The sequence below is a fragment of the Jaculus jaculus genome, chromosome 12 (assembly GCF_020740685.1).
Source record: "Jaculus jaculus isolate mJacJac1 chromosome 12, mJacJac1.mat.Y.cur, whole genome shotgun sequence".
In the NCBI taxonomy this organism is placed as follows: Eukaryota; Metazoa; Chordata; class Mammalia; order Rodentia; family Dipodidae; genus Jaculus; species Jaculus jaculus.
The window spans coordinates 48,589,391-48,607,083 of NC_059113.1; the positions used below are offsets into that span (position 1 = coordinate 48,589,391).

At 41.7% G+C, this 17,693-nt stretch overlaps 1 protein-coding gene across 1 annotated transcript in view; it reads left to right on the forward strand.

Moving 5' to 3' along the window:
• The first annotated feature begins 2,304 nt into the window (after positions 1 to 2,304).
• The window catches only part of Sptlc1 (serine palmitoyltransferase long chain base subunit 1), a 52,982-nt gene continuing 37,593 nt past the window's right edge, over positions 2,305 to 17,693 (forward strand). Inside the window, exons 1-5 of the mRNA XM_045131782.1 lie at positions 2,305 to 2,391; positions 4,914 to 5,021; positions 5,692 to 5,786; positions 12,803 to 12,896; positions 13,410 to 13,482. Of these exons, the coding sequence (XP_044987717.1) occupies positions 2,335 to 2,391; positions 4,914 to 5,021; positions 5,692 to 5,786; positions 12,803 to 12,896; positions 13,410 to 13,482 (427 nt within the window). The 5' untranslated portion in view covers positions 2,305 to 2,334. The remainder of the gene's footprint in view (positions 2,392 to 4,913; positions 5,022 to 5,691; positions 5,787 to 12,802; positions 12,897 to 13,409; positions 13,483 to 17,693) is intronic.

The window sequence follows — 17,693 nt, forward strand, 5'->3', positions numbered from 1 at the left end:
CCATTCCGAGCCGCTAGCATCAGCCATGTGGCACTGGTGTTACAGGCATAAAAAGCAGGATTGAGAAGGGTCTTAGTATCTTTCAGCACATTACCAGAGAGCTGCTGGAGCCAGGCAATGTGTGGCAGGATCAGCGTCCCTGTAAAGAAGGCCCCTAGAGGCCCCTATATGAAGCTAGGAAGGAGAAGCCTAAGTTGCAATGGAGAACCCAGTATGTTGAAGATGCTAGAACCATGGGTTCTGGAGGCAGGAAGGACTAAAATTAAAGTACCACCTTAATAGTGCCTGGCGAGGCCCCATGTACTGGTTCATAAACAGCACCTTCTTACAGTGTCCTTATGTAGTGCAAGAGGTGAGAGAACTCTCTGGGGGCTTCTTTACCAAAAACATTTATCTCATTCACAGGGTCTCCACCCTCACGATATCTGACCATCTCTCAAAGCCTCTACCTCCTAAAACCATCTTTTTTTGCTTTCTTCTGGTACAACTGAACCACAGATTGTATAATTTACAAAGAAAAGAACTTGATATTCCACAGTTTAGAAATCTGGAAAGCCCAGTAGTTAGGTGAGGTCCTTCCTACTTGGCCATAACCTGCCAGAGGCCATCATATGGCAAGAGAGCACAGAGAGCTGGCTTACAGGACAAAGCCACTCCTGTGATTATTAATCTGCTCCATGATAATGGAATTAGTCCACTCATGAGGGTGAAACCCTTCTGCCTGATTCTTTCTTAAATGTCCTGACTCTTATTAGCATTACAATAGCAATTAAATTTCACCATGAGTTTAGGGTTGACATTCAAACCATAATATAATTGCATTGACAAATAGGTTTCCAACATACAAATTTTAGAAAACAAACATCTACTACCCAAGTACCACTTATCCAAACAACGACTAGATATGTAAAATACACAAGGATTTTTAAAAATGGGACAATAAAACACAAATCATCAAATTGGAAAATGGAGAAAAGACATGAACAAATATTCTACCAGAGTATATTTTCTTTTAAACTTTTAAATAATGAAATTTATTTTTCTTTTTTAAGATTTTTGTTGAAAATCTCCTTTCATCTAGTTAATACACCATGATCATAATCTTTTCCCAGCACCCTCCCTTACCAAAGTATATTTTCATTCAAGTAATGTCAAGTAAGCATATAAGATGGTTCTAGTATCATCACCAGTGAGAAAATTCAAATTAAAACCAAAATGAAGGGCTGGTGAGATGGCTCAGTGGTTAAGGTGCTTGCCTGCAAAGCCTAACAACCCAGTTTCCATTCCTTAGGACCCATGTAAAGCCAGATACATGAAGTATTGTGTGCATCTGGAGTTCGTCTGCAGTGTCTGGAAGCCCTGACATGCCTAGTCTGTCCCTCTTCTCTCTCGCTCTCATTGTCTTTGTTTGCAAATAAGTACATTTAAAGAACAAAATGAGATATAATTAGACACCAGAATGGATTGTGAAATACTGAAAAAGGTGTAGAATAAAAGGGAATCAAGGACTGGAGAGAAGAATAGTGGTTAAGGTGCTGGCCTGTTAAGCCAAAGGACCCCAGTTCAAATCCCCACGACCCATGAAAGCCAGGTGCACAAAATGGTGCACGTGTCTGGAGTTTGTTTTCAGTGGCTAGAGTACCTGGTGTGACCACTGTCTCCCTCTCTCTGTCTCAAATGAATAAGTTGGTTGAGTGAGTATGGGAGGGGCAATAAGAGAATTTGGGGGGTAATATGCTACAATTTCATTATATATGTATAAAATTGTAGAAAAAAAGAAAAGAAAAATACTGCAGACATTCTGGGAAACAGTTCGTAATTTTTAAAAAATGAAATTCCTATACCAGTGGTTCTTCTGGACAAACCTCAGAGAAACGAAAATTGGTGTTCACAGAAATCTTTGTATGCCAGTGTTCCTAGCTACCCTGCATTGGCCTGAAACTGGAAAACTCCAATGTCCTTTAACATGGGAATAGCTAAACACACAGTGGCACAACCCGACTATGATATATGACACAATTATGAGAAGCAACACACTATAGGGTTAGGATGTGTTATGTATTCTGTGGGTTATTTTTGAAATACTGCCTGACTGGATTGCTGCTGTAATTGAAAAGGGCACGTTTCACTCATGTTACCCTCCCGGAGGACTGCCAACTGGACGGCCATTGGCTCCTGTTCTCCAGAGCTCCTTCCCCAGCACTCCTCCCTGCAGGTTACTGGGTACCAGAAACCGCCCCGCCCGCCGGCTCTGACGTCATCGGGGCGCGCCGCGCCGCGCACTATTTGACGCGCCCGCGACCCGCCTTCCGGAAGGAAGCCGGGCTGCTGACCATGGCGACGGTGGCGGAGCAGTGGGTGCTGGTGGAGATGGTGCAGGCTCTCTATGAGGTGAGGTCGGCCCGGACCCGGACCCGCTGGCCTGGGGCGGGTGCGGCGGCGCGTGGGTGCCCGCGGTCCGGGCCAGGGCTGGGCCGGCAGGGTCGTGCGCCCGGCCGCGGGAGAGCCTGGCCCGGGCGTGGGCTGGGTTCGAAATCCAGCCCTCGATTGCTGCCGGCCCGGGAGGGGAAAGGTGGCAGGCACGCTGTGGAAACGTAGGTCGCCCCAAAATCGTAGTCGGAACGGATGGCAGAAAGGAGGTGGTGGAAGAAAACAGTCTTAGGCTGTAGGGAAAGCATGGAGATCAATTGGAAACTTTCTGTCGGGTGCGGAGAAGAGTGGATTTGGTAAGCAGAATTAGGATTTCCAAGTATGAAAGACTATGCTTTACGTAGATATTGGGGAATCGAACCCAGACCGTCAGGCTTTACAATCGTCCCTTTAACCAGCCCAGAAATTACTTTTAAGTTTCTATTGTATGTTCGTTCCCTTCTAAGTTTATTTAACGATGCGATAATAATCTCGTTCCTAAAAAGTGACTGACACTTGGGAGAACTCCTTGTAACATTTCTTGAGGATGAAAAGAATTGACATTTGTGATTTTTTTTTTTTTTTCCTTTTTGGCTTTTGGCGGTAGGGTCTCACTCTAGCTCAGACTGACCTGGAATTCACTATGCAACCTCAGGGTGATCCTTCTACCTCTGCCTCCCAAGTGCTGGGATTAAAGAGTGTGCCACCACGCCCGGCCCCATTTGTGATATTTTTTAATTGTTCTTTAGTAGTTTTTCATCTTTTCTTGGGGTGATTTCTTCATGGGTTGGATGGTTTAATGAATCGGACACCTGTTTGCCTGATTGTGCCCAATCATGAGAAAACTAAGAGTATCGAAACTTACTCCTCAAACAATTATATTAAAGGGGGTCAGCACATTTTAAAAATTGACTTAAGAGGACTAGAGAGATGGCTCCGTGGTTAAGAATGCCTACCACTTAAGCATGAAGGCCTTTCCTACTGGAGATGATAAGGTTTAGAGTTTCCAGAACCCCCATAAAAATCTTGAGCATGGGCATGCCAGAGAATCCCTGAGGCTTGCTGACAAACAGAAGCTGTGGCTTGGAGGAGGAACCTCATCTCAAAGGAGAGTGACAAGAGGACATCCAGTATTCTTTTCTGGCTGCCAGACACACAAGTACACACACACCACAAAGTATACACACCACACCATACACAGACTTTGAATAAACACATGTGCACACGAAAAATAAATCATCTTGGAGGCTTCTGTTCCTGTTCTCAACTTTATGTACTTTATAGAGTCTTTAATTACTATAGCCAGAAATTGAGGACTCGGGGGCACATATGTATGTAGTCTTAAAGGTATCAGCACATTGACTTGAAAGACCTTTCTCTCTATATATCTCTTTCCCTCCCTCCCTCTTTCTCCCTCTCTCTCTATCAGTTGATCTCAAATAAATAAAAATAAGCAAATTTTTTATAAAGATAAAAAAATTAAATAGGAAACTTAGTAAGGGTATAGAAGGCAAAAAAAAATAGCGTGCAAAACTAAGAGCAATGGAAGCTCGTTTCAGCTTAACTCTATTAACTTCTCAATGGGTCTATAGAGGTAAGAGAAGGCTTGTGAAGCTGTGTTGTATTTTCTTGCAATCACTTCCTGCTGGTTTAAAAGTTAAATGATCTGAAAAATACTGGGATCCTGTTTTAAAATATTGGGATTAGGGCTGGAGTGATGGCTTTAATGGTAAAGGTGCTTACCTGCAAAGCCTTAGGACCCAGGTTCGATTCCTCAATACCCAGGCAAAGCCAGATGCACAAGGGGGTATATGCATCTGGAGTTTATTTGCAGTGGCTAGAGGCCCTGGTATGTCCATTCATTCTCTCCCTCCAATAAAATACTTAAATTGTGTCTCAGATTTAGAAGTTTTTCCTATGATGGAGAAGCTGCCAACTGTTGAGATGGGAAAAGCAATGAATAGACATACAGGAAACTTTGTTTTGTTTTGATTTTGTTTTTTGAGGTAGGGTCTCACTCTGGCCCAGGCTGACCTGGAACTCACGGCAGTCCTCCTACCTCTGCCTCCTGATTGCTGGGACTAAAGGTGTGCACCACCTTGCCTGGCCAGGAAACTTCGGAAGTCAGGTGTAAGTAATAGATTGAAGGTCTTGAGGCAGCATATGTGGGTGGGCCATATTTTACATGCAGGCTTTGAAAGTATCAATTTTTAAAAATTTTTTTTTATTTATTTTTATTTATTTGAAAGCGACGGACAGAAAGAAAGAGACATATAGAGAGAGACAGAATGGGCACGCCAGGGTCTCTGGCCACTGCTCCAGACGCGTGTGCCTGCTTGTGCATCTGGCTAACTGTGCATCTGGCTAACGTGGGTCCTGGAGAATCAAGCCTCGAACCAGGATCCTTAGGCTTCACAGGCAAGCGCTTAACCGCTAAGCCATCTCTCCAGCCCTGAAAGTATTTCTTGCATTTCTTTGTTTTGTTTTTGTTTCATCACTCACAGGCACCTGCTTACCATCTTATTCTGGAAGGAATTCTCATACTCTGGATAATCAGACTTGTTTTCTCTAAAACTTACAAATTACAAGAAAGGTCTGACCTTACTGCCAAGGTAAGATAATAAGCCTGTTTTATTTGAAGTGTGATTGTAATGGCGACATCTTTTTAATAGGGAATTAAGGGACTCACATGTGCAGTCTATGTTAAAATACTTTCTGTAATGGGAGGAAATGAAAAAGAAAGATAGCAGAGGAGGCACAGCACAAGGCCGAGGTAAAGTCAGGATTGAGAGGAGTGCCATCTTAGGGTAGGATGGGAGTAATGGGTGGTTAAAGGGACGGGTGAGTGTCTCCTGTGTTTCCAGCGTCTATGTGAAGGCTACCTGTTGGGAAAAGATCTTCCTGTGGTCTTTTGTAAAGAGCTTCCTAGTTACTCCAATGTCAGATGTCTTGTGGAGTAAAAGAGAAAAAGCTTGAGCATAAAAATAAATTTTCTTAATGGTCAGGTCATTTATAAAACCGCATGAAAAAGAGGATCTTAAGCATAGAATAAGAAAGTAGTCAGGCATGGTGGTTCATGCCTTTAATCTCAGCACACAGGAAGCAGAGGTAGGAGGATCTCTGGAGTTTGAGGTCAGCCTGAGATGACATGGTAAATTCCAGGTCAGCCTGGGCTAGCTTGGCTATCTCTCCATTTTATGTTTCTAGTCCAGCACACAGGTTAGATATCACCAGAGTACATGGACAGACTACTCTATGCTGTACTAACTCCTGTCCCCATAGGAAAAGGAAGAATTGATTGAAGAGTGGCAGCCAGAACCTCTTGTCCCTCCTGTCTCAAAAGATCATCCTGCTCTCAACTACAACATTGTTTCCGGGTAAGTTGGATTTGCTAACTGAACACTTGTGTCCAATTTCTTTCAGACATATTTGCGAAAGTGTGTATCAGTTCATGTTGTAGCCCTTTTTATTTTATTGCTTTTTGTCTGTTTGCACATATGTATGTATGTGTGTTCATGCCTGCACAAGGAAACATGTATAGGCATGTTGGGGTTTCTTCTTGCTGCAAACAATCATCCATCCAGCTTTTCATGGCTGGCTGGGAACTTGAACCCAAGCTGGCAAGTCTTATAAACAAGTGTCTTTAACAACTGAGCCAACTCTCTGGCCCCAACGTTTCTTTCTTTCTTTTCTTTTCTTTTCTTTTTTTTTTTTTTAAGAAAAAAAATTATTTACTTGAGAGAAAGAGAAAACAAACTCCAGGCATGTGTGCTACCTCAATGGATTTGGACCTGGGTCCTTTGGTTTTGTAGCCAAGTGTCCTAACCACTAAGCTGTCTCTCCAGCTCTTTTTTTCTTTTCCTCTTCTCTTCTTCTTTTTTTTTTGAAGCAGGGTCTCCTCTTTCTTTCCCAGGCTGACTTGGAACTCACTCTATAGTCCAGACTGGCCTCAAACTCACAGCGATCCTCCTACCTCAGCCTCCAAAGTGTTGGGAATAAAGGTGTGTGCCATGATGCCCTAATTATTAATATTCCTTTTTAAAAATATTTTTATTTTATTTATTTACTCGGGAGCAACAGACAGAGAAAGAGACAGAGAGAAAGAGAATGGGTCTCCAGCCACTGCAGATGAACTCCAGAAACATGCGCCACCTTGTGCATCTGGCTTACATAGGTCCTGGGGAATCGAGCCTTGAAGTGGGGTCCTTAGGCTTCACAGGCAAGCACTTAACCACTGAGCCATCTCTCCAGCCCTAATAATCCTTTTTTAAATGAGGTAAACTGCTTGCCTTAAAATTTTATTTTAGGGGTGTTATGCATATCTTTAGTTTGGGTACTGAGGCTTATTTTTCTTGAAAAAAAATCTATATTCTCAAACTTACATGGTGGTGTTTCTAGATTCTTTTTTTTTCTCATTCTAGGTTTTTATTATGTCTATTAGTTGTGAGAGATATTGTGTACATAAAAATATTCCTACACTTGCTTTCCCCAGAGCTGCTGCAGCCTGTGTGAGGTCTGTTTGGGTTGGGAGAAGGTGGTCTTGAGCAGGGCCTGCAGCCTCCTATGGAGCTCTGCTGAGGAATTGCTCAGGAGTGCCGCAGCGCAGATGTTGCCACTCAGATGCATATGATGACTTTGTCCCTGCTCTCTTTCCCCTGACAGAGGTCAGGTACCATGGACTGTGTCCCTAGATTGTTTAGTCATTATAATTTTATAAATACAGTGATTTAAGGCATTAAATAGGCCAGGGCTGTATGACTGTATTTTCTCATTTATATTCTTCATTTTCCTAGAGTTAACTATTTTCTATGGTTCCTTCACTTAGTTTTATGTAGCAGTGTGAAATTTAGCCTTATATTCCTCTCCTAGTGTGACTCTATTCAGAATATTCAAACATTTTGGCCATTCAGTTCCTTTTTATTTCTTCCTAGAACTCTGTGTCCTGCTTCAGTCTTGACTGGTTGGTATATTACGTGCAGCACAGAGTGGTCCTGGAGTCTCCTGTATCTTGACTTGGAAATTCCTTTATCTTCTGCATGGGTTGTTCTATCTGTCTCTCTTAGTTTTCTCCCGTATACTCGGACTCCAGAGATGGGCCTGAGGAAGGTGTTTCTTCTACAATATAAAATGGTTTTGATTTCACACTTTTATACAGCACTAAATATCTTTTTTTTATAATTTTTTTTGTTCATTTTTATTTATTTATTTGAGAGTGACAGAGAGATACACAGAGAGAGAGAGAAGGGGCACACCAGGGCTTCCAGCCACTGCAAACAAACTCCAGATGCATGCGCCCCCTTGTGCATCAGTGGATCCTGGGGAATCGAGCCTTGAACCGGGATCCTTAGGCTTCACAGGCAAGCGCTTAACCACTAAGCCATCTTGCCAGCCCCAGCACTAAATATCTTACCTGTTTTTCTTGATCTGGTGATCCTTAGCATTCCTTATTCAACATTATAATGTTTTCATTATAGTTGAGCTTTATGCATATTGTTTGGAAAACCTACATTACAAGAATCTGTGCCTAGTGGCCTTTAATCCCAGCTTCTCAGGAGGCTGAGGTAGGAGGATCACAGATTTAAAAGCTACCTGGCCTATTGAATGAATTCAAGACCAGTATGGGCAACTTAGTAAGATTCTGTCTCAAAATAATGGGAAAGAGAGGAGTTAGGGAGAGACAGAGACAGAGATTCTGAAGTTTGTTTTCATGGTGCTGGGAGTGGGACCCTGGGCCTTGAACTACCATGCAAGGCAAGTATTGTCCACTGAGCTCTGTCCCCATCCCTCAAAGGATGTTTTTGTTGATATTGATAAATTAAATGTTATGTTTCTTCCATTTATGCAGTCTTTTCTTTCAGTACTGAGTTGACATAAAAGTGAATTTTCTTTCTTTTTTTTATAAGTAAAAACCTTATTGGGATGTCCATGTACCATCAGATTCATTCTTTTAAAGTATACCATTAAGTGGTTTTCAGTATATTTACAGAGATGTACCATTGTTGTCCTTAGGCAATTCTAGATCATTTTCATCCCACTCAACAGAAATCCTACGCCAGGCATGGCTCATGCCTTTAATCCCAACAGCCAGCCTGGGAATACAGAGGGAGTTGCAGGTGAGCCTGGGCTAGAGTGACCCAACCTTGAAAAGGAAGGAAGGAAAAAAAAAGTCCCAGGTTCATTTCTTCCTCTCTGTATCTGGCTCATGGGCCCTAACAGCTATCAGTCTGCAGTCTGTTTTGAGTGCCTGTTCTGGGTATTTTGTATAAAAAAGCCATATACCAAGTGACCCTTTTTAAAAAAATATTTATTTATTTGAGGAGAAGCAGAGAGAGTGAGAGAGAGAGTGAGAGAGAGAGTGTGTGTGTGTATGTGTGTGTCAGGGCCTCCAGCCACTCTAAATGAGCTCCAGAAGCATGTGCCACCTGTGTGTTTAGCTTTATGTGTGTACTGGGGAATTGAACCTGAGTGTTAAGTCTTTGCAAGCACATGCTTTAACCACTAAGCAATCTCGTCAACCCTGTATGTGGCCTTTTATGTCCAGCTTATTTACTTAGCATAATGCTTTTCAGAGAACAGACATGTTGTACAAGGTATTAATGCTTCATTTCTTCTTCAAGGTTGCAAAGGTATTCTATATTTTTTTCTGCTATTTCTTCTAAACTACCTTAAGTTCTTTTTTGGAATTTACCTGTGCATATGGTTATTTGATGTAATCCCCTGGGGGAGGGATGTGTAACCTAGTGGTTTCTGGGGTATCTCATCGCATTTGCCAAGTATTTGTGAAGTATAGTTTGTATAGGTTGTATATCTACAGTTCTCCAGTAGTCCAGATTCTCATTAATATCATTGCCTACCTGCTCCTGAGCCAAACCTGGTAGGAATGAGGTCTGAAATACTTGCTTCTGTCTGTATAATATCTTTCTCCTTACTTGTAAATTCATTTAACCACTTACGAACTTTTCAATTAAATTATTGCAGTTTGTGGCACTTCTTTAGAAGTGTTAAAGGAATTTTAATTTGGATTGAGTTTATAGTTTGCTTTTGCAAAATATCTTTAATGTATTGAACTTTGTTTTCTGAGGAATATCATAACTCTTCCATTTATTCATTTCTATTTTTCTTGGTAGTACAGATATTTTGTATTTATCATACATTGTATATTAGTCTCACCATGAATTCCAATAGTATCTTGGTTCTGTTGGCTTTTTTATATAAGATGGTTCTTATCACCTGAAAGTAATCATTGTGTAAGTGGTCATATACATGTGCACAGGTCTATTTGTTTCTATCTTTACCTTATAGTATTAGTCTGGCCTCTTAGGCTATGCTGAATGCTAAGATGGCACGCACCCTTGCTTTGTTCCTGTTCTTATAGAGAATGACATCATTGTCTCCCACTTTATATTTACAGACATACACAGACCTTAACATTTGACAATATTCCCTTCTGATCTTATTTTTTTAAGAGTTTTGTTTTGTACATGGATGTTGGACTTCATCAGATATCATGTCTGCATCTATTAAGATCAGTATATGATTTTATTTCAAAAGTATATTTTAATTGAATAGTTTGTTTTTACTTCCTTTTCTATTTGTGTGTGTGTGTGTGCGTGCATGGGTGCGTTCCGTTGCCTCTTGCTGCTGCAAACAAATGCCAGATGCTTGTGCCACCTTATGCATTCAGCTTTTTGTCTGTGGCTAGGGAAATGAACTCAGGCTGACAGGCTTTGCAAGCAAGTGCTTTTAATCACTGAGCCAGCTCCGTTCTTGTGTACCTATGATATTCATTAATTTTATTATACACACACACACACACACACACACACAATTTTTTTTTTTCCTAGTAGCAGTTCTAGTGTCTAATAAGCATTGGGATTCTGTTTTCTTTTGGAAGATGAAGTGTCACTGCTTGTTCTAGAATCACTGTTATGAAGCCTGGGGCAGCATCTGTATGACTATTTCCATTCTCTGCGAAAAGTAAAAGTAATACATGAATTCATATCTTTTTTAGCACAGGCTATAGTACGAAATGAATATGCTACTTTAAAAATTGTACATAGTGGAGAGTAGACTCGTATTTAAGGGATTAAATTCCTTATTACTATTCTACATGCAGCCTGTGCTTTTGTAATCGTACTTTCTTTTTAACTTTGCTAATTTTCATCATTCCTTAATCAAGCATAAGGCATTCCTTGAGCCATTGTCTTAGTGATTTGTGATTGATTCCACACATTTGGAAACCATGTTTTAGATAATACCCTTTCTGGTCATTCCAAAACTCTTTATTTTTATTTTTGTTTTTTTTGTTGTTGTTTATTTATTTGAGAGTGACAGACAGAGAAGGTGGCAGAGAGAGAGAGAGAGAGAGTGGGAGAGAGAGGATGGGTGCACCCGGGCCTTCAGCCACTGCAAACTAACTCCAGATGCCTGCGCCCCACCTTGTGCATCTGGCTAATGTGGGTGTTGGGGAATCGAGCCTCGAACTGGGGCCCTTAGGCTTCACAGGCAAGTGCTTAGCCACTAAGCCATCCCTCTAGTCCCATTCCAGAACTCTTGTTGAGATTTGCTTCATGTCTTTTGTTAAAAACTTGTGCAATAGTCTGTTCAGTATTTCAAGTGCCTCCACCTTTGTGTTTATGCTTTTGATCCTTGATGCTTCCTTGTTTTGTCGTGTTCTGGGGTACTGGTACTTCTGCATCAGTGTTGTTTGCACATTCTCGCTCACAGTTTTCAATTTGGATGGGCAGTGGGGGGGGGTGTGCGTGCGTGCGCGCATGTTCTTAAGATTCAAACATAGGTCCTTCTTGTGCTAAAGAAGTGCTCTACCATAGAGCATCATCCCTGAATCTTGCTTTTTTGATGGGGGTGGAGGAGGGAGACAAAAACTCACTGTGTATCTCAGGCTGGCCTTGAACTTGCTTTGTAGGCTAGACTAGACTGTAAGAATGCATCTACCACTTCACAGTGGTGGTGGTGGTGTAGGCCTTAGCTCCCACACATGGCTTGTATTTATTCTTCATAGTTTATTCTTTGTGTGCTAAAGTTCTTATAGAATGCCCTCAACAGGCTATCGCAGCAGGCTTTGGTATAGATTACCTTGAATAGTTTGAAGTCAAGTTGTTGAAGTATGCCTTACAGCTTGAGGGTATTATAGCAAAGGGGTCAGCAGCGTGTCTCCCCAAGATCCTGTTCTCTCATCCCAGCTGTGTTCAGCTCTGACTCCTGTGTAGCTGACTATCCTAATACTTTTTTGAGGGGTTGGGTAGGGTATAGGTGGTCCTCCCAGCATCAGCTTCAGAAATTAGAACCATATCCCAGATATTCCTTTAGTAGGTTCCTGTAGATGACATTTATTTTCAGCACCTTAGCTATGTCAGGTCATAACTCACTGCCTGTTCTTCCCTTTGATCTTGATCCTTTTCTATTTCCTCCCTGTTTGACTCCAGGGTTTCTTCTGCGATGGCATGCTAGCTACTTCTTTCTTAAACAAGTTTGTAAACCAAGCCAAAAATATACTATTCATAAGTCTTGGAATTGCAGCTTACTTCTCTTTTGTATCTAAGTTGTATAGGTGAGCTTCTTAAAGAACAGAACCAATGGAAAGATACTTAATTTTTAATTTACCACTTTCAAATGCAAGATATAGGGTTGGTCCTTAACATTAGAGACTATTCCCTTCTGATCTTACTTTTGTAAGAATTTAACTTTGTACATGGATGTTGAACTTCATCTGATAACATGTTTTCATCTGCTAAGATCAGTGTGTGATTTTATTTCAGAACCATATTGTATTTAAGTAGTATAGGTGAGCTTCTTAAAGAGGAGACCAATGGAAAGATTATTAGTTTTTAATTTACCATTTTCTAGTAGTTAAAAACCAAAAATATAGGGCTGGGGAATAACTCACTATTTAAAGGCACTTGCTTGCAAAGTCTGTTGGCTTGGGTTCGATTTCCCCATGTAGGGCCAGAGGCACTAAGTGGTACATGTATCTGGAATTTGTTTGCAGGAGCAAGAGGACTTAATGCACCCATTCTCTCCCACACAGTCCTCTCCCCCAACCCCTCAAATAAATGAATAAAAATTTTAAAGAAATGAATAAAAGAGACGGTGGAAAAGCAAACAGTGTAGAATAACAAACAGCACAATTGTGCTATGCTTGTCACCAATGTAATATGCTGACACATGCTACAGGTGAGTACTGAAGGCAACCACTCTGGTAATAAACTAGCACGGTCCATGGGTGGGTGCCTAAACCAACTGGTCATTGGTAATATGTGAGCACTGGCCACAGTTCAGTGCTGAAGCCAACCACTCTTGGGTAATAAGCTAGCATGGGCCCTCTGTGGGTGCTCAAGCTAACCACTTTTTGTCTCTTTTCCCTTTTCCCTAGCCCTCCAAGCCACAATATTGTGGTAAATGGGAAAGAATGTGTAAACTTTGCCTGCTTTAATTTTCTTGGATTACTGGATAACCCTCGGGTTAAGGTAAGTAGCACATAGTACTGAAGTGTGATATGGCATAGCTTTCTGAACTAAATGGACATAAAAGACACATGTGGATTGTCAGAAAGGGAGAAGTGTTTCCCAGTGTCCTTTCATAAACTTGGGGATTATAGTGGGAGGCACACATGTCTAAAGGGCTTAGTGGGAGGGGGCATCAAAGCACCCAGGAATTCAGACTTGAATAATAGAGAATAGTGAGGAAATTTTCTCCATGTCCTGCTAGGATTGTGGGCTAGCAGACCTATTTCAGGAAAGACTCAGATCCACAAATGTACAACGGATAAAGGCCTTGAGATCATCAGAGTCAGGGTACTGTAACTTCCCATGAATTCAAATGTATGAGTTGTTACATCTACATTTACTTCCAACCAGTTAGAATTGTCATAGTTAAAGGAGTAAGAGAGCCAGCGAAAGAACTGTTCAGGTTCAAGAATATAAAACACCAGTTTTGACCTCTTAATGGGTAAATTGTTAAAACTTTTTACTTCAATAAAGGCAGCAGCCTTAGCATCTCTAAAGAAATATGGCGTGGGCACCTGTGGACCTAGAGGATTTTATGGCACATTTGGTAAGTTGTGTTCTTTTTCACACTCCTTTCAAGAGCTGAGATTCAGTTTGATTTCAAAACCACATGGAAAACATGCTCAATAAAGCTGAGTGTGTGGACCTCGAGTTTCCATTCATGGTATGGGACTATGGTAGGAAATGCACTGGTAGGTGGAGGTGTGGCTTGTTCAACAGTGAGCCCCAATCCTGAGGATATCTGTGTGGGATGTCTAGTCGTGTGACAGGGCTTTTCTGTCATGCATACTGGTTGTATTGTGAAGGCTTCAGCTGCCAGTGACTGTGTTATCTTGGTCATGCAACAGCCCGAGTCTTGCTGCCTCGTTGCTATAGTGCTGGGGGCCACTGTCCTTGTCTGCCTGGTGGACCACAGTCAAGGAGTGCAGGAACAGAGGTGCAGCAGCAGTGCCCTTCTGCCAGAGCTGTGACCTTGCAGCTCTCTTCCCCCCTGTCCTCTGCAAGAGCTAACGCTAGGCCGTGCCTGCTCCAAAAGGGAAAGAAGCCTTGATGGGCAGCTATGAGCCAGGGAGTGAGGCAAAGCACATTGGCTCAGAGATCAACTAGCACTTTTTTCTTTCTGGAATAATGAAAGATCACTGATCTTGTGTGTACAGGACTCAGGTCAGTCCAAACGAAATGTTCAGATACTATGTGAAAACAAACACTTCACCTAATGAAGCTCAGGTTACACCAGTACGTCTCATGACCGTAATTACTGTGTGTGCTACTCTGCTTCTGAAGTGGCACTCATTGTTCGTGTGGTGACTCCTGAAACTAGCATCCCACTTTACAGATCTTCTAGGAGAACATAGAGCAAGCGAGCTCTTCTTTATTTTGCTCTCATTCCTTTTGTTTTGTTTGTTTGCTTTTGGCTTTTGGAGGTAGCATTTCACTGTAGTCCAGGCTGACCTGGAAGTCACTATGTAGTCTCAGGGTGGCCTAAAACTCAACATGATCCTCCTACTGCTGCCTCCCAAGTACTGTGATTAAAGGCGTGGACCACCGCACCTGATCTTCTGTTCTCTTTTTTTTTATTATTATTTGTTCTTGGTTGTTTTGGTTTTTTGAGGTAGTATCTTGCCCTAGGATGACCTGGAATTCACTCTGTAGTGTCAGGCTGGACTCAAACTCACAGCGATCCTCTTACCTGTGCCCCTGAGTGCTGGGATTAAAGGTGTGTGCCACCATGCTTGGCAGTGAGAGAGAGAGAGCAAGTGAGTGAGGGAGGGCATATGAATGAATGAGAATGGGCATGCCAGCGTTTCTAGCTACTGCAAAGGACTGTAGATCATGTGCTACTTTGTGCATCTGGCTTATGTGGTACTAGAGAATTGAACTATGGAGGTTAGGTTTTACAGGCTAGCACCTTAACTGCTGAGCCATCTTGCAGTCTTTTTCCTCTTATTTCTGTTCCCGAATGTTTCTGTGTGTTTATTTCAGTGTTTAAACTGTATTTATGATAGGGAGCACCGTCTTTTTTAAGCTCTTTGCTGTTAAATTATTTTATGAAGAAAACAAATGAAAATCAGTGCCCACTAATCCCAAGGGGGAATTAGTCAGGTAGCTTTATTTTCAGGTAGTCAGCAAGGGAAGTGTCCAAAGGTGGAGCCAAGGAACCAAAAGAAATGTCACACCACCGGCTTTAACAGAATTCAGAACCCCTTCTCAGGTGTTCTGGCCTCTTCCCTAGCTGCCCGCAGAGTCCAGACTAATCCGCTAATCACCTGAGCCTGAAGGTAAAGCCCACCACAACAGTAATAACAGCTCATCAGCAGGCCAACTTCTACTCCCCTTCTTGGCTGCTCCCCTCTTCATACCTGAACTTCAGAGGTCCCAGTTCCCAGTACTGGTACAATATTTTCATCTATACTATCTTACTACATTTTATGTTTCTGTTTTTAGTTTTTATTTTTAGCTTTGGTGTTTTAAAATTTCCCTGAGAAAACACTTTTCACATTTCCCTCCATGCCCATGCTCAGCTTCCCACATAGACTCTCAGGCCACATGAATGATTTACAGACTCCCCTGAATAAATGTAATAATGTATAATCTATCCTTCTCAGTCTGTTTATTTCAATTCTTTTTTTAAAAAAGTATATAAGCAAAGGATTTGGAGTTTAAGAACTGTTCCTGAATCCCAAAATCCTGTTATAAATCCTACAGCTAGAAGGTATCTCAAAAGATCTTACCTTCTGTCATTGCAAGTATTCAAGAGGCAGTAAATACTCAGAAAAATGAAACATCTTCCTTGGCCATACAGTTCATTCAGTTCACCCCGAAAACTAGAATCCAGTCTAGTACACTCTTTCAGTCTCCATGGCAAGATCAAATGACTGAACTCAGACTAGAGCCTTCCATTTTATTCTAAGGTTGTTTGCTTGGCTTTCATTGGTAGGGAATTGTTATATTGAAGTAGTTCTAGAAAACAAAAAAAAAAAGCCACTTTTTGTAACAATGTTCTTTTTTTCTTTTTGGTGACTGGTTGATGAGATAAATTACTTTTTTTAAAGACTTTTCTTTCTGGATTTTATTTGCCTACATGGCCTTGACCCCCATTTAGGAGTTAATCCTGGAAGGCAGAAGAGATTCATTGCTATATTGTTGTGGAGGGAAGAGATTCACATCTTTAGGACTCATTCCCCAACGCTGAAGCCCAATCTACTTTCCATTTGGACCACTTGCTCCAGGGACCAGCTGCTGTGTAGTTAGTTTGTTGCAGGGTAATTTCAAAACAGAAGACAGCCGTGGAAACAAGCAGTCGGTGAACCTGTGTCCCTGCACTCCTGCTGCATCTACTTCCATGTATGCGCATTCCTTTCATTTTTGCACAAAACACTAACCCTTGTGCATTGCTCTGCTTTGGACTGTTGGCGTGCACATCCAGGCTGCTGTGTGTGCTAACCCAGTGCTCTAGTAGTGAGCTACACTCCCACCCCAAAATGACTGTTTCAAGCTTAAATTTGATTTGATTTTTCTGTTATCCCACTGGCCACCAGAGGCAGTATAGTGAATACAGTCGTGTGTATCAGACCCTCTGTAAACTGCTTTATAGAGCAGGAACTGATTTGTGTCCTGAAACTACAGTTAAAATTTTCAAATGTAGTTCAGCCTCTCAAATTCATTTGCTCCCCTCTGTCTCCTCTGTCCCTGTGTCCTTGTGTTTACATTGTATTTTTAGGCTTTCAACCAAGCTTCTTTTTCTGTTTTCTGGAAGTCATCATTTGAATATACTCATCTACCTCAAAATTAGAGGAAACTACTTGAGTTCATCTCAGTCTGTATTTTAAAGCTCTCAAGGACTCCCTACAGGTAAATTACTTGGAGTACTTAGGACACACATGCCCTCTGCAGTGAGCCCTAAAGCAGACCTGGGTGCCCACCTCTGCTTTGTAGTTGCTTATGTATTCTCAAGTCAGTTTCCTCTGGGCCCACAGAAGTCTGGATTAATTTGATCTTTCCCCCCTGGCAGATCACATTCAGCCATCTGTTTTCAAAGCCCTCTGCCTCCTGTAGTTCTCTGTTCTATCTTAATTAACACATTCTCTTTTTCGTTAGATGATTAATAGAGAAAAGACAGTGGAGCAGTGAGTGGATGAAAATCTATGTAGACTCTAGGCTGGACATTGCCCTTCTCTAGTGGTCTATGTGGAAATGTCATCGTGAGTCCTGTGAACTTGTCTATGTTAATAATTCTAGTTAAAAGCACAACAAAAATAGCCTTGAGAGATCATCCCACCTTCTTCAATAGTTTGGGGCTTTTTAAAGATATTTTTCCTTTTGTAGATTTTTAAAAACCTTTTCATTGACAACTTCCAAACCTATAGACTATATGCCATAATAATCCCCTCCTACCTCCCTCCATTTTCCTCCTCTGAGTCCCCCTCCATTGAATCTATTTTCCTTTCCAACTACTCTCTTCTGTTTTGATGTCATCGTATTTTCCTTCCTGAAGGTCTTGTGTAGATAGCATCAGCCCCTGTGTGGTCATGAATGCCATGGCCCCTTTGAGTCTGGAAGACAGGATTGCAAAGTACTCCTGACCTTTTGGCTCTTAGATTCTGTCTGCTGCCCCTTCCACAATGGTCCTGAGCCTTGGAGGGGGTGATAGAGTTTTCTCACTTAGTGCTGAACAGTTGACTGTCATATATTCTCAGCACTTTGGTGAGTTTTGAATCCCTCACTGGTAACCACTATGTGAAAACAGAAGCTTTTTAA